The 22,113-nt window shown below is 49.5% G+C and overlaps 1 protein-coding gene across 1 annotated transcript in view; it reads left to right on the forward strand.

Moving 5' to 3' along the window:
* The window catches only part of LOC115096245, a 111,773-nt gene that overhangs the window by 37,546 nt on the left and 52,114 nt on the right, over positions 1-22,113 (forward strand). Inside the window, exons 3-4 of the mRNA XM_029610754.1 lie at positions 5,790-5,862; positions 11,343-11,393. Coding sequence (XP_029466614.1) covers positions 5,830-5,862; positions 11,343-11,393 — 84 coding nt within the window. The 5' untranslated portion in view covers positions 5,790-5,829. The remainder of the gene's footprint in view (positions 1-5,789; positions 5,863-11,342; positions 11,394-22,113) is intronic.

A 22,113-nucleotide genomic window follows, 5' to 3' on the forward strand; every position in this document is an offset into this window, starting at 1 on the left:
GAGGAGAAATAGTGACTTTGGAGGAGGAGAGAATGCAATCTGCTTTGAAGTGGCTGAAGGGCAGAATATAAAAATCTAAAAATTCTCCTTGACTTTAGCGAAGAAAGAAAGGATAGCGGAACATCACGGGATGAGAGAGGAGCAAAGTGACGGAGGAGGAGGAGGGAGGAGTCTGATGGTGACAAGGCAGAGAGTGAAGAGGAGCAAGCAGAGGTGGCGAGACTAGAGCTGGAGGGGAGCGTGTCAGTCAGACGGACGTCATCCTGCGTTTGCTTCGTGAACATAACGGCTCAGCAAGCCAGGCCACCCTGGAGGGGGAAGGAGCTCTGAAGAGCTGAGGCCCGGGGCTCGTTGAAGGAGGAACAGAAAAACACAAGAACATACGAAGATGCCAGAGCGGATCAGACCAAAGGTCCCTCGAGCCCAGTATCCTGGTTCCAACAGTGGCCAAGCCCGGTCACAAGGACCTGGCAGGATCCAAGAGGAGCACAGGGGCTAGGCTGCAGGGCATGGTGAACGCCAGAGCAAGAGAGCACTGCAGGAAGAAGATGATAAAGCAGGACCCTGGAACCTGATGAGAAGGCAGGAACACTGCCGGACAGGAGGACTCAGAAGCAAGGTCAGGACGACAGCTTGGATGGGGTGAGCACGTTCACATTCTGAACACCAGCACTGGGCGCCTCCTGGCTGTGCATTAATTACCGATGACCGTGTGAAGCTCAGCCGGTGTCGCTCCATTCGGGATGCTGCAGAGACGTCCAGCTGTTGGCCACTGTTGGAAACAGGATTCTGGGCTTGGTCTGATGCAGTCTGGAAAGTCTTATGTTCTTAAGGACAAGGGCTCCCAACATGAAGTTAAGAGGCCTGGAGGGAGGCTCAGAAAACAGGAGAAAAGCCCAGCGCCTGGCAGCAGTGCTCTGCGTGGCCATTGAGTCCCAGCTCAGGCCTTCAATACCCTGAGGTCAGCTGGGAAGGTAGCACAGTGAAGGGCGACGCCTGATGATTGTATTTAAAGCCCAGAATCACTGAGGGCCAGAGGTTTGCAGGCCCCTATACCACAAAGGAAAGTCCGGCAAGTGGAGCTAAAGCAGAGCCATTTTACTATTTGAGAACTAGAAACCTCCAGAATTGAGAGTGCATGGATACATCGGCAACCAAGCACCGTCCCCTGAGGAGGTGACCAGCATCCTTTGAATTTACAAACAGCTCCACTGACCACCTGCTCTTTAGGATTCAGCCATGGTCTATGCGATGCAGGGCAGTCCTTGGAAAACTGGACGAAGCTGCAAATGTGCCCATCTCTAATGATGGATTCCCGACTTTCCTGCACCCTGATTCTGTATCATCAGGAGGGGCTGACGGTAAAATCAGCCATTCCTGCTGGCAAAGCAGCCCTCTGCAGTAAGCTTTCTGGATGCAAGAAGATGGAGAGCACCAAGAATAAAACTGCGGAGCCGTCTCAGAGGCCTGCTGAGCAAAATCTTCTGGAGATGCAAAGATTGCCCAACTGGAAGATTCTCTTAGAAGTGTGGGCATGCACCGTGTGGAAAGGTGCGTTCTCCGACAGCAATCTGGCCACACTTCCTTTGCAGGGTGCGCGATTAGCCGTCCTGGCCCTAGGCTGCGTATTGGCGGTCAGTGAATACTTGTACAGTGGAAAGAGGAGTTTCTCACACACGACTGCTCCCACTGCGGCTTGTTTCACTTTAGCCATGGGATATTATGCACTGAATTTTGAGATTGCCTTGATATGTTGCAAAAACGTGTGGCACGATCAGCTTTTGGGCACTCTGTGTGCCTCCAGGTCCTTCTTACAATCTCTCTCATGCTTTTCTGTCTCCCCTTCTGTCCCGGTACTGAACATATATGATGGGACAAGAGAGAGGAAAAGACCTGAGCATTATCTCTCCAAATCCTGAGCTTCCTGACCTGCAGCAGTCACTTGGGGATTTAACCTGACTTTTCGCATTCAGATAACTTTATTGGAATGACAATTGTACATATGTTGACAAAGTAATATATAGAATTACTGAAAAGTGCCTGGAGTTGTTAGGGGAGCCTGTGTGTGTGGCTGCCTGTGTAGGGCTTCTGCCTATTTGTGTGTGGGGGTGCCTGTGCCTGCGTGTGTGCATTTGGTCACAAATGTGTTTTTAAAATCTTCTGATCTGCTTTCCAGATAAAAATTACCACTTTGAACAGTTTTAACCTGGAAAGCAGTATAGAAATTTCTAAAATAAATAAAGAAAGAAAAAGGTCTCTCTTGTTTCGACATGTTGCAGTGTTTGGAGGAGCCTGTGTGTATGTGTGCCTGTGCCTAAGTGTGTGGGTATGTGTCTGCATATGAGTGTGTGAGGTTGTGTGCTTGCGTGGAAACCTGTGCGCACTTTTGTGGGCTTGTGTTCTCCTCTGTGCCCTAACGTGAATGTGTGTGCACATTTATGTGAACTTAAGAACATAAGAAAATGCCATACTGGGTCAGACCAAGGGTCCATCAAGCCCAGCATCCTGTTTCCAACAGAGGCCAATCCAGGCCATAAGAACCTGGCAAGTGTGTGTGTGCCTATGCCTGCCTCTACCTGTATGTGGGAACTTTAGAAATAGGGCTTTGCAACCATTGTAACCAACATGATTGACTGACCAGTGGATACAATCCTTTTTTATATATAGATAGATAGATAAATAGACATGATCAACTGACCAATGGCCACAATCCTTTCATATAGATAGATAAATAGACATGATCAGCTGACCAATGGCCACAATCCTTTCATAGAGATAGACAGACATGATCGATCAACCAATGGGCACAATCCTTTTATATAGATAGATAGAAATGATCAATTGACCAATGGACACAATCCTTTTATATAGATAGATACAAATGATCGATCGACCAATGGACACAATCCTTTCATAGAGATAGATAGAAATGATCGATCAACCAATGGGCACAATCCTTTTATATAGATAGATAGCTAGATAGACATGATCAACTGACCAATGGCCACAATCCTTTCATAGAGATAGATAGACATGATCGATCAACCAATGGGCACAATCCTTTTATATAGATAGATAGCTAGATAGACATGATCAACTGACCAATGGCCACAATCCTTTCATAGAGATAGATAGACATGATCGATCAACCAATGGGCACAATTCTTTTATATAGATAGATAGATAAATAGATTATAGAATACTTAAGAAGAGGAAAAATTACAAAATGCTAATAACTCCAATGAAGGTGCAGGTTGCAGAAAGTACAGAATCGGGGACGGGTCTCAGGTTCTGTGCTGGTCCATATTGTCCTTGGTCACATTTCATTTTTGGCCTGGTGGCAGGATCCCACAGATTTTGCTTTTGTAGCTGCTGTTTCTCCTCTTTCTCCCATTAAATGAACATTCCTCCATAGGCCTCCCTGGCTTCAGCAGATTCACGAGGTAGATCGGGCTTATTTTTTTCTCTTTACCTGAAAGAGCTCACAGTGCTGGATTTTTTTTCTTATTAATGCTATTAGAGATCTTTCCATGTAACCAGAAACACTAAAAATCTGCTCACCTTGCTTGTATCTTCTTATGCAAACTCCTTGAATAGAGAATTACATAATAATCTAAATATGACAGCAGATAAAGACCAAATGGTCAATCTAGTCTGCCCAGCAAGTTTCTTAATGGTAGTGACTGCCACTGCATGAAGGATACCCCTAGGTTTCTACTACAGGCAGTAACTGCCGCTCCATGCAGGTTACCCCCATGTTTCTGTTAAGGATAGTAACTGCCGCTCTGTGCATGATACCCCCATGGCTTATGTTAAAGGTAGTAAAATTATGCTTGGATGTAACCAGCACGACAGGCATAAATAGAAAACAATAAGCACAATATACACAGTTACATGGCCTTCTGCTGGAGCTAGCTGGACAGCTGCTTATGACTTTGACAGCTACCATTGTTGTTGTAATCCAACCGAAAATAATGTTGTCTAATCAGCCACCTTCCTCCTTAGCTCATTTTGTGCTCAGCTGGTGAAGGGCGTTGAATGATGGTCACAAATGTATTTTAAAAATCTTCTGTACTGCTTTCCTGGTAAAAATTACCACTTTGGGCTGTTTTAACCTGAAAAGCAGTATAAAACTTTCTGAAAGAAATAAAAATGTCTCACTTGTTTGCACACGTTGCAGTGGATTAACAGTGCAACGGCATTACATCATTCATGCAGACTTCGGAAACATGAAACGGCGCCAGACGCTGGACGGCCGCATGGCTTTCAATGCTAAGGAACAAGTAGATTGGTCCATTTCAGTGGTCTTTATCCTGAGAAGCTCCCAGCATGCTTTGAAACAGGAGATAGCAGGACTGGCTTGCCTGCAGCAGTTGAGCGGGCATGAGGTGCTCTGAGCCCTCTTTCCTTGGTGGGTCCCGGCAGGTTTGCAGGATTTTAAATTGAATTCTTGGTCTTTGTGTTTCTCTTGTCATGTTGCACCCTAACGTCCATGTCATTCGGTGATGTTATTTGGGTCCTGGTTTCCCAGCACCTACCCCCCCCCCCCCCCCCCCGGTGTATCCCGTAGAGCAGCAAGCCACAGGCTGCATGGGGATGGGCGTTAGAAACCCTGGGGCAGGGTTACCTGTCACCTTCCAGGGGCCTTTGCATCTCTTACAGTTGTCTTCTAGGGTTTAATGAGAAGCCAAGTTCCTGAGCAGGCATGTAAGGAATGAGGAAGCTGCAATCCAGAGATGGCACCTGCAGCCGGTTATGGCGAACGTGTGTGCCTATCCCGCAGCGAGATGCATGTTCTGAGAAGCGTCTGCTGCAAGGGTTCCCCCAGCAGGAGCAGTCCAAGGCTCTGTAGCAAACAGACTTCTGCCTGTCCAGGCAACTCCCCCTTGGGTTGGGCCCACAGGTTCAGGTGGCAGGCAGGACTTCTCGGGTGTGATCAGTTGAGATCTGGGCCGAGGTCGAGGCAGGCGGCCTACCAGCAGGAGCCGAGAAACAAGTGAAGGTCAAGGCCGGCAGCAGTCAGGCGAGGTCAAGGTCCTTTCCAAGTGGGCACTGAAAAGAAGGTCCGAAGAGGCTGACGGGAAGCGGGAACAGACAGGGCAGGGAGGCAAGGCAGGAAGTGGAGACAACAGACACAGACAGCAAGGTAGGACAGACAGGAACAGGGGAACCAGACTAGACAGGACAGGGAGCAGGAACGCACAGAGGGGATAGGGCACAGAGAGGCCTAAGCAGGACAAAGGCAAGGCAGGGAAAGCGCTAAGAGCAAGGCCACCGGGAGGCCCACAGGGAAGAGAGAACCACAGGCAGACAAGGGACCAACTAATCAGAACATAGACTGGGCAAGGCAAGACAACTCAAGAACTTGAATACAAGGCAAAGCAACAGAGGAAGAGGCAAGGCAGCACACAAACAACAAGCAAGGTAACGTCAAGGCGCTTGGGAGGCCAAAGCAAAGAGCTAAGGCGACTCAAGGATGAGGCACCGAGCTGTGGGGCAGGCAGGGTTAAATAGGGCTTGCCTTGCTGCATTATGGAGCCACCAAGGAGGTGGCTAGAGTGGAAGAGAGCATGGCTCAGTGTGGCCCTCTGCTGGCGGGAGGGCGGGGCTGTCTAGCGGCCAGATTTGGTACAAGTGTCTGTAGCTTTACTGGGGAGATGTTCACCGCTCTGCTCCATAGTGAGCCGGCAGGAAGGAAATGCATGCAGCCTGAAGGCAGGAGGAGAAAGTCTGCCTGAGAAGGTTTCTCATGTGTCATGAAGCTTTTCCTCTTCTTTCCTGTCTTACAGGTTCGTTTCTTGAGTTGTATGTTGGCGCTGCTCCCTCACCATGGGGAATGAGACCAGCAAGGCAGACAACCAGGTGGGTTGGATGAACCGCAACTGTTACTGCATGTGAAGAGAGGCTTTTCTCAGAGAGGGCAGCATGCTGCTTGTATCTACTGCAAAGCATCAGAAAGAGCATAGGGAGGGACTGAAGAATGCAAAGGATAAATTATGCTGATGGAAGGATCCTAGAGCTAGCCAGAGGGCACCGAGGTTCTGCCTTGTGAATTCATAAGTGTTGGTGGAAGGATCCCCATAGGGAGTAAAACTGCAGGGAAATTCTGACACTTTTGATAAGTAAATGTTGGAGAATAAATAGGCAGTCTGTATGGGCCAGTTCACCTATTCTGTTATTCTGTTACTATGATATTGAAATTGTGATGGTGGAAGGAGTGAAAGGGCACTGAGGTTCTAATCATTGGTAGGAAATTGATGGCGTAGGGATCCTTGCAGGGAGTGAGAGGGCACTGAGGTTCTAACCATTGGATAAGTAATCGGTGTTGGAGAGAACCTTGCAGAGAGTGAGAAGTCAGTGAGGTTCTTACCATTGGATAGGTAATCGCTGGTGGAGGGATCCTTGCAGGGAGTGAGAGAGCACTGAGGTTCTAATCATTGGATAGGTAATCGCTGGCGGAGGGATCCTTGCAGGGAGTGAGAGGGCACTGAGGTTCTAACCATTGGATAGGTAATCGCTGGTGGAGGGATCCTTGCAGGGAGTGAGAGGGCACTGAGGTTCTAACCATTGGATAGGTAATCGCTGGTGGAGGGATCCTGGCACTGAGTGAGAGGGCACTGAGGTTCTAACCATTGGATAGGTAAACAGTGGTGAAGGGATCCTTGCAGGGAGTGAGAGGGCACTGAGGTTCTAACCATTGGATAGGTAAACAGTGGTGAAGGGATCCTTGCAGGGAGTGAGAGGGTACTGAGGTTCTAACCATTGGATAGATAATCGCTGGTGGAGGGATCCTTGCAGAGAGTGAGAGGGCACTGAGGTTCTAACCATTGGATAGGTAAACAGTGGTGGAGGGTTCCTGGCACTGAGTGAGAGGGCACTGAGGTTCTAACCATTGGATAGGTAATCAGTGTTGGAGGGATCCTTGCAGAGAGAGTGGGAGAGCAGTGAGGTTCTAATTATTGGATAGGTAATCAGTGTTGGAGGGATCCTTGCAGAGAGAGTAGGAGAGCACTGAGGTTCTAACCATTGGATAGGTAATCAGTGTTGGAGGGATCCTTGCAGAGAGAGTTGGAAAGCACTGAGGTTCTAACTATTGGATAGGTAATCAGTGTTGGAGGGATCCTTGCAGAGAGAGCACTGAGGTTCTAACCATTGGATAGGTAAACATTGGTGGAGGGATCCTTGCAGGGAGTGGGAGAGCATTGAGGTTCTAGCCATTGGATAGGTAATCGGTGGCAGAGGAATCCTTGCGGAGAGTGAGAGGGTACTGAGGTTCTAATCATTGGCTAGGAAATTGATGGCGTAGGGATCCTTGCAGACAGTAAGAGGGCACTGAGGTTCTAACCATTGGATAAGTAATCGGTGTTGGAGAGAACCTTGCAGAGAGTGAGAAGTCAGTGAGGTTCTTACCATTAGATAGGTAATCGCTGGCGGAGGGATTCTTGCAGGGAGTGAGAGGGCACTGAGGTTCTAACCATTGGATAGGTAATCGCTGGTGGAGGGATCCTTGCAGGGAGTGAGAGGGCACTGAGGTTCTAACCATTGGATAGGTAAACAGTGGTGAAGGGATCCTTGCACGGAGTGAGAGAGCACTGAGGTTCTAACCATTGGATAGGTAATCGGTGGTGGAGGGATCCTGGCACTGAGTGAGAGGGCACTGAGGTTCTAACCATTGGATAGGTAATCGGTGGTGGAGGGATCCTGGCACTGAGTGAGAGGGCACTGAGGTTCTAACCATTGGATAGGTAATCAGTGTTGGAGGGATCCTTGCAGAGAGAGCACTGAGGTTCTAACCATTGGATAGGTAAACATTGGTGGAGGGATCCTTGTTGAGTGAGAGGGCACTGAGGTTCTAACCATTGGATAGGTAATCGGTGGTGGAGGGATCCTTGTGGAGAGTGAGAGGGCACTGAGGTTCTAACCACTGGATAGGTAAAAAGTGGTGGAGGGATCCTTGCAGGGAGTGGGAGATTACTGAGGTTCTAACCATTGGATAGGAAAACAGTGGTGGAGGAATCCTTGCAGGGAGTGAGAGAGCACTCAGGTTCTAACCATTGGATAGGTATTCGGTGGTGGAGGGATCCTTGCAGAGTGTGAGAGGGCACTGAGGTTCTAACCATTGTATAGGTAATCGTTGGTGGAGGGATCCTTGCAGGGAGTGAGAGGGCACTGAGGTTCTAACAACTGGATAGGTAATAGGTGTTGGAGAGATCCTTGCAGAGAGAATGGGAGAGCACTGAGGTTCTAACTATTGGATAGGTAATAGGTGTTGGAGGGATCCTAGCAGAGAGTGAGAGGGCACTGAGGTTCTAACCATTGGATAGGTAATCAGTGGTGGAGGGATCCTTGCCGAGTGAGAGGGCACTGAGGTTCTAACCATTGGATAGGTAATCGGTGGTGGAGGGATCCTTGCCGAGTGAGAGAGCACTGAGGTTCTAACCTTTGGATAAGCAACCGGTGGTGGAGGGATCCTAGCAGAGAGTGAGAGGGCACTGAGGTTCTAACCATTGGATTGGTAATCGCTGGCGGAGGGATCCTAGCAGAGAGTGAGAGAGCACTGAGGTTCTAACCATTGGATAGGTAATTGGTGGTGGAGGGATCCTTGCAGAGTGTGAGAGGGCACTGAGTTTCTAACCATTGGATAGGTAATTGGTGGTGGAGGGATCCTTGCAGAGTGAGAGGGCACTGAGGTTCTAACCATTGGATAGGTAATTGGTGGTGGAGGGATCCTTGCAGAGAGAGTGAAAGGGCACTGAGGTTCTAACCATTGGATAGGTAATCGGTGGTGGAGGGATCCTTGCAGAGTGAGAGGGCACTGAGGTTCTAACCATTGGATAGGCAACCGGTGGTGGAGGGATCCTTGCAGAGTGAGAGGGCACTGAGGTTCTAACCATTGGATAGATAATCGGTGGTGGAGAGATCCTTGCAGAGTGAGAGGGCACTGAGGTTCTAACCAATGGATAGGTAATCGGTGGAGGAGGGATCCTTGCCGAGTGAGAGGGCACTGAGGTTCTAACCATTGGATAGGTAATCGGTGGTGGAGGGATCCTTGCAGGAAGTGAGAGGGCACTGAGGTTCTAACCATTGGACAGGTAATCGGTGGTGGAGGGATCCTTGCAGGGAGTGAGAGGGCACTGAAGTTCTAACCATTGGATAGGTAATCGGTGGTGGAGGGATCCTTGCAGGGAGGGAGAGGGCACTGAGGTTCTAACCATTGGACAGGTAATCGGTGGTGGAGGGATCCTTGCAGGGAGTGAGAGGGCACTGAGGTTCTAACCATTGGACAGGTAATCGGTGGTGGAGGGATCCTTGCAGGGAGTGAGAGGGCACTGAAGTTCTAACCATTGGATAGGTAATCGGTGGTGGAGGGATCCTTGCAGGGAGTGAGAGGGCACTGAGGTTCTAACCATTGGACAGGTAATCGGTGGTGGAGGGATCCTTGCAGGGAGTGAGAGGGCACTGAAGTTCTAACCATTGGATAGGTAATCGGTGGTGGAGGGATCCTTGCAGGGAGTGAGAGGGCACTGAAGTTCTAACCATTGGATAGGTAATCGGTGGTGGAGGGATCCTTGCAGGGAGTGAGAGGGCACTGAGGTTCTAACCATTGGACAGGTAAACGGTGGTGGAGGGATCCTTGCAGGGAGTGAGAGGGCACTGAAGTTCTAACCATTGGATAGGTAATCGGTGGTGGAGGGATCCTTGCAGGAAGTGAGAGGGCACTGAGGTTCTAACCATTGGACAGGTAATCGGTGGTGGAGGGATCCTTGCAGGGAGTGAGAGGGCACTGAAGTTCTAACCATTGGATAGGTAATCGGTGGTGGAGGGATCCTTGCAGGGAGGGAGAGGGCACTGAGGTTCTAACCATTGGACAGGTAATCGGTGGTGGAGGGATCCTTGCAGGGAGTGAGAGGGCACTGAGGTTCTAACCATTGGACAGGTAATCGGTGGTGGAGGGATCCTTGCAGGGAGTGAGAGGGCACTGAAGTTCTAACCATTGGATAGGTAATCGGTGGTGGAGGGATCCTTGCAGGGAGTGAGAGGGCACTGAGGTTCTAACCATTGGACAGGTAATCGGTGGTGGAGGGATCCTTGCAAGGAGTGAGAGGGCACTGAAGTTCTAACCATTGGATAGGTAATCGGTGGTGGAGGGATCCTTGCAGGGAGTGAGAGGGCACTGAAGTTCTAACCATTGGATAGGTAATCGGTGGTGGAGGGATCCTTGCAGGGAGTGAGAGGGCACTGAGGTTCTAACCATTGGACAGGTAATCGGTGGTGGAGGGATCCTTGCAGGGAGTGAGAGGGCACTGAAGTTCTAACCATTGGATAGGTAATCGGTGGTGGAGGGATCCTTGCAGGGAGTGAGAGGGCACTGAAGTTCTAACCATTGGATAGGTAATCGGTGGTGGAGGGATCCTTGCAGGGAGTGAGAGGGCAGTGAGGTTCTAACCATTGGACAGGTAATCGGTGGTGGAGGGATCCTTGCAGGGAGTGAGAGGGCACTGAGGTTCTAACCATTGGACAGGTAATCGGTGGTGGAGGGATCCTTGCAGGGAGTGAGAGGGCAGTGAGGTTCTAACCATTGAATAGGTAATCGGTGGTGGAGGGATCCTTGCAGGGAGTGAGAGGGCAGTGAGGTTCTAACCATTGGATAGGTAATTGGTGGTGGAGGGATCCTTGCAGGGAGTGAGAGGGCACTGAGGTTCTAACCATTGGACAGGTAATCGGTGGTGGAGGGATCCTTGCAGGGAGTGAGAGGGCACTGAGGTTCTAACCATTGGATAGGTAATCGGTGGTGGAGGGATCCTTGCAGGGAGTGAGAGGGCACTGAGGTTCTAACCATTGGATAGGTAATCGGTGGTGGAGGGATCCTTGCAGGGAGTGAGAGGGCACTGAGGTTCTAACCATTGGACAGGTAATCGGTGGTGGAGGGATCCTTGCAGGGAGTGAGAGGGCACTGAGGTTCTAACCATTGGACAGGTAATCAGTGGTGGAGGGATCCTTGCAGTGAGTGAGAGGGCACTGAAGTTCTAACCATTGGACAGGTAATCGGTGGTGGAGGGATCCTTGCAGGGAGTGAGAGGGCACTGAGGTTCTAACCATTGGATAGGTAATCGGTGGTGGAGGGATCCTTGCAGGGAGTGAGAGGGCAGTGAGTTTGTGTTATTTATATAAGGAGGTGGGTGGCGGAAGGATACGTGCACCTCCCTGCACTGTTAGTGGCTTTCATGTCATTGCTTCCGAGTGCAGGTGGCAGTGAGGGGTGAAGTTACAGCTTCTGGTGCTGGAGTGAGAGGAGCCAGTGAGGTGCCTTGAATTAAACTCTGCTCACTGTTTGTTTTTAGCCTGGGGTCGCTGGTGACGTCCCGCTGCCTCCAGAGCCGGGGACCCAGCAGGTATGGGGCTCGCCTTCCCTTGCTCCGCCCCCTTTGAATCTCTTCTTCTGCTTTGCGCACAGCTTGCTCTTTAGCTGGTTCCTGCGCTTTGCTTGCTTTTCTGCAAAGGCTTGTAAGAGGCTCCAGGTGGCTGGAGGAGGAGCAGAATTATTGGGGGCTGAGGATACTCTGCTCAGCCATGCAGGGTGATGTGACAGCAGCCGGGGGGGGGGGGGTGTCCTGCACCGTCGCCTCCCTTCCCCGGCAGCCCAGCTCTGCCCGCCGGTGGATCTGAACCGGGCGCTGATCTCGGGACTCTTTCAGATCCACCAGAAGACGGAGCGGGTTGGGAAGCAGTGGGCCTGCAAGGGACATGGAGATGACGATGTGGGCCAGAGAAATCTGTGTTTGCTTGCCCAGCCTTCGTTGTGCCCCAGCTGCTGCAACCGGACACGGTAGAAATTGGGCTAAAACTGCTCCTTGAAGGTTACAGAAATGAGCACAGCTTACACTGCCCAGCGCCTCCTAAGCCTGAGGCCCATTCCTGCTCTGCTGTGCGCCTGGAGGCTCCGCATGCACTGAGTGGGAGGACGGTTTGACTTTATTCTGGGGGAAATATAACAATACAAACATCACATGATTGCACGGTGATCTGATGCGATTCTAAATGTTTTTATGTTGATTAATGAGGTTTATTTTCTATGTAATTTTACTCTGATTGTGTTATAGCACACACAGGGGAGCATTTTCACCTGTAAATGTGAGATACAATCGCAGCAATTTTCAAAAGCTATTTACGTGTGTAACGCGCTCATCCAGGGGAATTTCCGCTGGGCAACTCAATGGCAGATATTGCAGCAATTTTCAAAAGCCCACTTACACGGGTAAAGTGCATTGACAGATGGTGCAGATCCTTTTAAAAATGAGCGCCTTTGAAAAGAAGAAAACAAATTGAAACCTAAACTCAGTGGGAGAGTGAGAAGCGCCAGTGGAGTGCGGCACATGTGGCGCCAGGGGAGTGCGGCACATGTGGCGCCAGGGGAGTGCGGCACATGTGGCGCCAGGGGAGTGCGGCACATGTGGTGCCAGGGGAGTGCGGCACATGTGGCGCCATGGTGACTCCTGAAAGGGGGACTGAGCTTTGCCGAGAGCTGGGGATTGGCAGAGTAATGGGAAGAAACACTGCAGACTCCACTGAGGAATAACACAGAGCATAAAAGGATCACTGTTCCGGGGATTACATTTCCAGGAGAAAGCATGAGCAGGTAGCAGACTCGGGAGGAAGGTCAGGACGGTGCATGCATGGCTGGGGCTGCAGTTTAAGCTCAGAGCATCCTGAATTGCTAGAAGTGAAGAGAGAAGAGGATGTGTGGCCTCTGTTTAAGGGGCAGGTTGGTCTGGTTGGCTTATGGTGGTAGTGGGGGACAGTTGAGAGGGCTGCTTTGTTTGTTTGTTTGTGTTGTATTTTATGGTGTGGTGCAGTTTGTTATTGCTCTTCTAAACCACTTTGAATGATCTTCCGATCAGGAAGGCGCAGTATAAAATAGTTCTGTCCTCGCTCCGTGACAGATAACTTTAGAGATTTAGACTGACTCCCTCCTTAACGTCCAGAACATGTATTTCAGAGCAGTGACTAAAGACAGACCTTACAGCAGGATGACATGGGATTGGAAATGATGCTACAGGTTCCTTGCATTCTTGCAGCTGTGATGATTTAGTTGAAAACAGTCAAATGCGATTATGCAGTTACTAATTGGTAAAACCACAAAGCTTTTCTGGGTCTCGGGGAGAGAGAGAGGGTCACAAGCTTAGCTCGTGGCCTGTGTCTAAAATGGAGCGAGCACCCCTGGGTAAGGAACAACTGGCCTAAGGTGCCAGGAGGGAAACGGGTGACACTGGGCAGGGAAATATAAGAGAGGGAATATTTACTCAGAAGGGCCCATCCAATCCCAGTGCAGCTCCATCTGCCCCTGCAGGGCAGCCACGTCAATCAATACAAGCACAGGAAACGCCTGCAGAGCTGGGTCTAAATTCTTCAAAGAAATGAATAAAGCACTGCATTCCTCTCACTCAACCATGAAGCTGGGCAGGGGGTTTAATAAACAAAACGGCAAGGGAGCAGGGAGGGGTAGAGCAGATAGTGCATACCTCCCAGCCATTTCCCACCCTCTCTCTTCCCATTACCACTTTCCTGCTGCCCCTCTCCGGTTCCCCGGTGCCATGATGGGCCTGGCTTCTTCCCTGCTTCAGTGACAGTGCACAGACTCCCGGGGCCACAATGGGCCCTGTTCCTCTCTTCCCTCCTTCAGTGACAGTGCACGGACTCCTGGGGCCACAATAGGCCCTGTTCCTCTCTTCCCTCCTTCAGTGACAGTGCACAGACTCCTGGGGCCACAATGGGCCCTGTTCCTCTCTTCCCTCCTTCAGTGACGGTGCACAGACTCCTGGGGCCACAATGGGCCCTGTTCCTCTCTTCCCTCCTTCAGTGATGGTGCACAGACTCCTGGGGCCACAATGGGCCCTGTTCCTCTCTTCCCTCCTTCAGTGACGGTGCACAGACTCCTGGGGCCACAATGGGCCCTGTTCCTCTCTTCCCTCCTTCAGTGACAGTGCACAGACTCCCGGGGCCACAATGGGCCCTGTTCCTCTCTTCCCTCCTTCAGTGACAGTGCACAGACTCCCGGGGCCACAATGGGCCCTGTTCCTCTCTTCCCTCCTTCAGTGACGGTGCACAGACTCCTGGGGCCACAATGGGCCCTGTTCCTCTCTTCCCTCCTTCAGTGACGGTGCACAGACTCCTGGGGCCACAATGGGCCCTGTTCCTCTCTTCCCTCCTTCAGTGACGGTGCACAGACTCCCGGGGCCACAATGGGCCCTGTTCCTCTCTTCCCTCCTTCAGTGACGGTGCACAGACTCCTGGGGCCAAAATGGGCCCTGTTCCTCTCTTCCCTCCTTCAGCGGCGGTGCACAGACTCCTGGGGCCACAATGGGCCCTGTTCCTCTCTTCCCTCCTTCAGCGGCAGTGCACAGACTCCTGGGGCCACAATGGGCCCTGTTCCTCTCTTCCCTCCTTCAGCGACAGTGCACAGACTCCTGGGGCCACAATGGGCCCTGTTCCTCTCTTCCCTCCTTCAGTGACAGTGCACAGACTCCTGGGTCCACAATGGGGCCCCGTTCCTCTCTTCCCTCCTTCAGTGACAGTGCACAGACACCTGGGGCCACAATGGGCCCCGTTCCTCTCTTCCCTCCTTCAGTGACAGTGCACAGACTCCCGGGGCCACAATGGGCCCTGTTCCTCTCTTCCCTCCTTCAGTGACGGTGCACAGACTCCCGGGGCCACAATGGGCCCTGTTCCTCTCTTCCCTCCTTCAGTGACGGTGCACAGACTCCCGGGGCCACAATGGGCCCTGTTCCTCTCTTCCCTCCTTCAATGACGGTGCACAGACTCCCGGGGCCACAATGGGCCCTGTTCCTCTCTTCCCTCCTTCAGTGACGGTGCACAGACTCCCGGGGCCACAATGGGCCCTGTTCCTCTCTTCCCTCCTTCAGTGACGGTGCACAGACTCCTGGGGCCTCAATGGGCCCTGTTCCTCTCTTCCCTCCTTCAGTGACGGTGCACAGACTCCTGGGGCCACAATGGGCCCTGTTCCTCTCTTCCCTCCTTCAGTGACGGTGCACAGACTCCCGGGGCCACAATGGGCCCTGTTCCTCTCTTCCCTCCTTCAGTGACGGTGCACAGACTCCCGGGGCCACAATGGGCCCTGTTCCTCTCTTCCCTCCTTCAGTGACAGTGCACAGACTCCCGGGGCCAAAATGGGCCCTGTTCCTCTCTTCCCTCCTTCAGCGGCAGTGCACAGACTCCCGGGGCCACAATGGGCCCTGTTCCTCTCTTCCCTCCTTCAGCGGCAGTGCACAGACTCCTGGGGCCACAATGGGCCCTGTTCCTCTCTTCCCTCCTTCAGTGACGGTGCACAGACTCCTGGGGCCACAATGGGCCCTGTTCCTCTCTTCTCTCCTTCAATGACGGTGCACAGACTCCCGGGGCCACAATGGGCCCTGTTCCTCTCTTCCCTCCTTCAGTGACGGTGCACAGACTCCTGGGGCCACAATGGGCCCTGTTCCTCTCTTCCCTCCTTCAGTGACGGTGCACAGACTCCTGGGGCCTCAATGGGCCCTGTTCCTCTCTTCCCTCCTTCAGTGACGGTGCACAGACTCCTGGGGCCACAATGGGCCCTGTTCCTCTCTTCCCTCCTTCAGTGACGGTGCACAGACTCCCGGGGCCACAATGGGCCCTGTTCCTCTCTTCCCTCCTTCAGTGACGGTGCACAGACTCCCGGGGCCACAATGGGCCCTGTTCCTCTCTTCCCTCCTTCAGTGACGGTGCACAGACTCCCGGGGCCACAATGGGCCCTGTTCCTCTCTTCCCTCCTTCAGTGACGGTGCACAGACTCCTGGGGCCACAATGGGCCCTGTTCCTCTCTTCCCTCCTTCAGTGACAGTGCACAGACTCCTGGGGCCACAATGGGCCCTGTTCCTCTCTTCCCTCCTTCAGAGACAGTGCACAGACTCCTGGGGCCACAATGGGCCCTGTTCCTCTCTTCTCTCCTTCAGTGACGGTGCACAGACTCCCGGGGCCACAATGGGCCCTGTTCCTCTCTTCCTTGATTCAGGGACAGTGCACAGACTCCCGGGGCCACAATGCGCCCTGTTCCTCTCTTCCCTGATTCAGTGACAGTGCACAGACTCCCGGGGCCACAATGGGCCCTGTTCCTCTCTTCCCTCCTTCAGTGACAGTGCACAGACCCCTGGGGCCACAATGGGCCCTGCTCTTCTCTTCCCTGCTGCAGTGGAGGGACTGTGGCTCCCGGAGCTGTGAATGGCCCCTTGTGTCACTTCCCCATTGCAGTGGGGATGCGCTGGCTCCGGGCGTTGCCCTGGGGCTGGTTTCCTCTTCATTGCTGTCGGGTCAGTATGGGTTTCTGGGGAGGGAGGCTGCAGTGGGCCGTGTCTTCTGCTTGTCTCCTGGGGCCACAAAGCTGCTGTAGTGCCAGATCCCGGGAGCCCGGCGTCAGTGCTGCAGCGGTGCAGGCTGCAGGGGCTGACATCTGCTCAGCTTTCCTATCCAGCCCCGCCGAGAGGTGCAGCCTGGGCAGTGCGAGCAGTAACTCGCTCTTTTTATCCTCGCCACGCACCCATAAACGGCTGCACGGACGTTGTGGGGCCTGACGTGACCTGGCGCAGAGTCATCACGGGTGCTGGGGCTGCCGGACCCAATAGTGAATTAGTTAGCATGAAACCCTCGTGGAAATGTGCCTGGGTCTGTCTGGCGGGCCCCTGATACCGTAATAGCTTTGAGGTCCGTATTCAAAACGTGTGAGCCCCACTCCTGAGCAGGAACATGTTTGCCTGAGTAAATGCATTTATTTCATTTAGATTCCACCTTTCAGCCCCGTGAAAGCGGATTACGTTCAGCTGCCTGTGCCCAGAATGTGAGGCTTAAAACTGGAGCTGAAATTCAGTTTCCTAAGGCCCAGGTTAAAAGGTGAACTCTCGCTGTGTTCTCGTGCGTGGAGAGTTGGATTGCACAGAAACCCACGTTAAACTGAGTGCTCAGGGGAGGGCAGGAGCCTCTCAGCCCTGATTTATCTGCACATAAATGACTTTTATGCACATGAAACAGGATTTTGTGCAGAGAAGTGTTGTCGGCAGAGAAAGTAGTTTGTGTGCAGAAGACGTGCTCTTGTGTGTGCAAACCCTGTTTTCTGCATCCAGACTCCCGCTTCTGCCCATAGGCTGGAAACTCTCCTCCACCTCTGACCAGGAGTGAAAGCCTGAGTTAAGCCAGCGCCCCGCTCTGCATTGGAGGGGGGGTAACAGTTAATGCCTTCATTAGCAGGGGATTTCCATGCGGGGGCACTGAGCAGGATCCTCAGTTTTACATGCACAGTAACATTGGCGCACAAAGAAACGTGCATGCGAGTGTGTGCTCTTCTGAATGTACCTTACTACAGAAGCAGCTTGCTGGATGATTTGGTCTTCGTCTGCCATCATTCACAGGGTTACCATTACGTCAGCTTCTTGAGTTTGCACCTGAGGAAAGGAAGCAGCAGCAGCCTCTGGGCCCTGCTGCTCTAACCACTCTGCTACTCCTCAGCTGCATCGCATTAAAACTTTAGTTTATTGGTTTTCTTGTACCGACTTTCCTGTAATCCAAAGCAGTTTATATTTAAAATGTTCACACTATTATACAATCACAATTGTATCGCACAATAAACCATTACATAAAATAGCACCAGGTTTTGATTACCTTTCTAAACTTTGAATAGTTGGACTCGCTCCTCGGCTCCACAAACGGAGCCTGCGTAACCAAACACTGTCCTCAACCTTTCCAGTCTTAACTCTTAATACATCTAACTGAGAGGAGCCAATATTTCTACCTGGCTTGTACAGGACTAGGAAATCCACTAAATACTGAGGCTGGCCTCCCTGCAAGCATTTCAAAACTAATCCTTTGCATATTAGGCAGCCAGTATATTTATTTATTATTTAAAACATTTATTTTTCACGCATCATGAACTAGCTGTGCTAAGCAAATTGCAAAAAAACAGTGAACATGTAATAAATCAGCATAATCATACTATATAAAACAGTACATGCGCAGTGACTACAAGCAGGGAACACTTAACAACCAAAAGTCCGAGCAGAAAGAAACATTTCTTGAAACAACAGAGCCTTTAGCTGTTTATAAAAAAATACAAGATAATCTAACGCTCGCAGAGAATCAGGCAAAGTGTTCCATAAGGTAGGTCCGAGTACAGAGTTATACTCAGATGAGCACTTTACTGCCATTCCAGTGTCTCAGTTACATGATCAAACTCCTTTAGCCCAGAAATAAATTTTGCAGCAATATTTAGTACCAGTTGCAGTCTTTTTAGCAATAGGCAGAGCCAGCTTTTGGGGTGTGTGATGTGTGCAGCCGGCATGGTTAAAAGGGGAGGTGAAAGAAGCTATTTTAGTCAAAAGATCTTCATTCAAAAATTGGAAGAAGGATCCAACAGAAGAAAATAGGATAAAGCATAAACGTTGGCAAGTTAAATGTAAGACATTGATAAGACAGGCTAAGAGAGAATTTGAAAAGAAGTTGGCTGTAGAGGCAAAAACTCACAGTAAAAACTTTTTAAAATATATCTGAAGCAGAAAGCCTGTGAGGGAGTCAGTTGGACCGTTAGATGATCGAGGGGTTAAAGGGGCACTTAGAGAAGATAAGGCTATCGCGGAAAGATTAAATGATTTCTTTGCTTCGGTGTTTACTGAAGAGGATGTTGGGGAGGTACCCGTAATGGAGAAGGTTTTCATGGGTAATGATTCAGATGGACTGAATCAAATCACGGTGAACCTAGAAGATGTGGTAGGCCTGATTGACAAACTGAAGAGTAGTAAATCACCCGGACCGGATGGTATACACCCCAGAGTGCTGAAGGAACTAAAAAATGAAATTTCAGACCTATTAGTAAAAATTTGTAACTTATCATTAAAATCATCCATTGTACCTGAAGACTGGAGGATAGCAAATGTAACCCCAATATTAAAAAGGGCTCCAGGGGTGATCCGGGAAACTACAGACCGGTTAGCCTGACTTCAGTGCCAGGAAGAATAGTGGAAAGTGTTCTAAACATCAAAATCACAGAACATATAGAAAGACATGGTTTAATGGAACAAAGTCAGCATGGCTTTACCCAGGGCAAGTCTTGCCTCTCAAATCTGCTTCACTTTTTTGAAGGAGTTAATAAACATGTGGATAAAGGTGAACCGGTAGATATAGTATACTTGGATTTTCAGAAGGCGTTTGACAAAGTTCCTCATGAGAGGCTTCTGGGAAAAGTAAAAAGTCATGGGACAGGTGGCGATGTCCTTTCGTGGATTGCAAACTGGCTAAAAGACAGGAAACAGAGAGTAGGATTAAATGGACAATTTTCTCAGTGGAAGGGAGTGGACAGTGGAGTGCCTCAGGGATCTGTATTGGGACCCATACTTTTCAATATATTTATAAATAATCTGGAAAGAAATACGACGAGTGAGATAATCAAATTTGCAGATGACACAAAATTGTTCAGAGTAGTTAAATCACCAGCAGATTGTGATAAATTGCAGGAAGACCTTGTGAGACTGGAAAATTGGGCATCCAAATGGCAGATGAAATTTAATGTGGATAAGTGCAAGGTGATGCATATAGGGAAAAAATAACCCATGCTATAATTACACAATGTTGGGTTCCATATTATGTGCTACAACCCAAGAAAGAGATCTAGGCATCATAGTGGATAATGCATTGAAATCGTCGGTGCAGTGTGCTGCGGCAGTCAAAAAAGCAAACAGAATGTTGGGAATTATTAGAAAGGGAATGGTGAATAAAACGGAAAATGTCATAATGCCTCTGTATCGCTCCATGGTGAGACCTCACCTTGAATACTGTGTACAATTCTGATCGCCGCATCTCAAAAAAAGATATAATTGCGATGGAGAAGGTACAGAGAAGGGCGACCAAAATGATAAGGGGAATGGAACAGCTCCCCTATGAGGAAAGACTAAAGAGGTTAGGACTTTTCAGCTTGGAGAAGAGACGACTGAGTGGGGATATGATAGAGGTCTTTAAGATCATGAGAGGTCTAGAACGGGTAGATGGAATCGGTTATTTACACTTTCAGATAATAGAAAGACTAGAGGGCACTCCATGAAGTTAGCATGGGGCACATTTAAAACTAATCGGAGAAAGTTCTTTTTTACTCAATGCACAATTAAACTCTGGAATTTGTTGCCAGAGGATGTGGTTAGTGCAGTTAGTATAGCTGTGTTTAAAAAAGGATTGGATAAGTTCTTGGAGGAGAAGTCCATTACCTGCTATTAATTTCACTTAGAGAATAGTCACTGCCATTAGCAATGGTTACATGGGATAGACTTAGTTTTTGGGTACTTGCCCACTCTGAAAGACAAATTGGCAGCCTGAGAGATCCCTACATCGTTGGAGGACCCTCATCTCATTGGTGCCTTACCTTCCTGCTTTTTCATAAGTAGTTGAGTGCTGGCAGTTATTGAAGTTTTGTCATTTGAAGTCCTAATTTTTAATGGTGTGTGGGGAGAGCGCGACAGGGATGAGAGAGGAGATAGGCTGTAAGTTTTGCCCAGGGTACCTAATACCCTTCCTCTGGCCTTAAGAACATAAGAAAATGCCATACTGGGTCAGACCAAGGGTCCATCAAGCCCAGCATCCTGTTTCCAACAGTGACCAATCCAGGCCACAAGAACCTGGCAAGTACCCAAACACTAAGAAGATCCCATGCTACTGATGCCGGTAATAGCAGTGGCTATTTTCTAAGTCAACTTGATTAATAGCAGTTAATGGATTTCTCCTCTAAGAACTTATCCAAACCTTTTTAAACCCAGCTTCACTAACTGCACTAACCACATCCTCTGGCAACAAATTCCAGAGCTTTATTGTGCGTTGAGTAAAAAAGAACTTTCTCCGATTAGTTTTAAATGTGCCCCATGCTAACTTCATGGAGTGCCCCCTAGTCCTTCTATTATCTGAAAGAGTAAATAACCGATTCACATCTACCCGTTCTAGACCTCTCATGATCTTAAACACCTCTATCATATCCCCCCTCAGTCGTCTCTTCTCCAAGCTGAACAGCCCTAACCTCTTTAGTCTTTCCTCATAGGGGAGCTGTTCCATTCCCCTTATCATTTTGGTTGCCCTTCTCTGTACCTTCTCCATTACAATTATATCTTTTTTGAGATGCGGTGACCAGAATTGTACACAGTATTCAAGGTATGGTCTCACCATGGAGCGATACAGAGGCATTATGACATTTTCCGTTCTATTAACCATTCCCTTCCTAATAATTCCTAACATTCTGTTTGCTTTTTTGACTGCTGCAGCACACTGAACAGACGATTTCAATGTATTATCCACAAATGTACAGACAAAATCTGAACTATAAACGGTAACAAGCCAGACTATTATGCCGTGCAACAATGGAAAAACAGAAACATTACAATTCCTCATAAAACATCAAACAATAAAATCAGGATATATAAATCATCAATAGAAGTAAAACAATACTATTAAAAAGAATATTTCAAAACAGCTGACAAACAGAATAACATCCAATAATATAAAACTCATATACATTTCCCAAAGACCTATAAGATATTTCAAAACAGCAGACCTAATACTTAAAAAGGATGAAAAAAAATCCCCTGCTATCCATACCTGGGATCTTTTATTTATTTATTTATTTATTTGTAGGGTTTTATATACCGTTATTCAGTAGAGCCATCATAACGGTTTACAAATCTGCAATTATCATCCAACATATGCAATTATCTTACAATCAAATGGAGTTAACATAGTAGTTGGGAACAGTAGGGTTTTGTGAACAATCAACATATTTTCTTAGTCGTTGAATAACAGAATATTGCGGAGAACATTTTCAAAGAACTTAACGGATCAAGGGAGTGAGCAGGGAGGGGTAGAAAAGGAGGGTACATCAGGTTTCCAGCTGCTCTGAGATTGTCATTGATTAGCAAGGGACAGGAACGGGGTTGTTGCTCATCATCTGTCTCCTCTCATATGCTCAGTCACAGAATATGCTCTCACGTACACACAGATATAGACATGCTGTCACAGACACCCACACACACACACACACACACACACAGACGCTCTCTCATACATACAGCA

This window comes from Rhinatrema bivittatum, chromosome 7 (genome assembly GCF_901001135.1).
Source record: "Rhinatrema bivittatum chromosome 7, aRhiBiv1.1, whole genome shotgun sequence".
Taxonomy (NCBI): Eukaryota; Metazoa; Chordata; class Amphibia; order Gymnophiona; family Rhinatrematidae; genus Rhinatrema; species Rhinatrema bivittatum.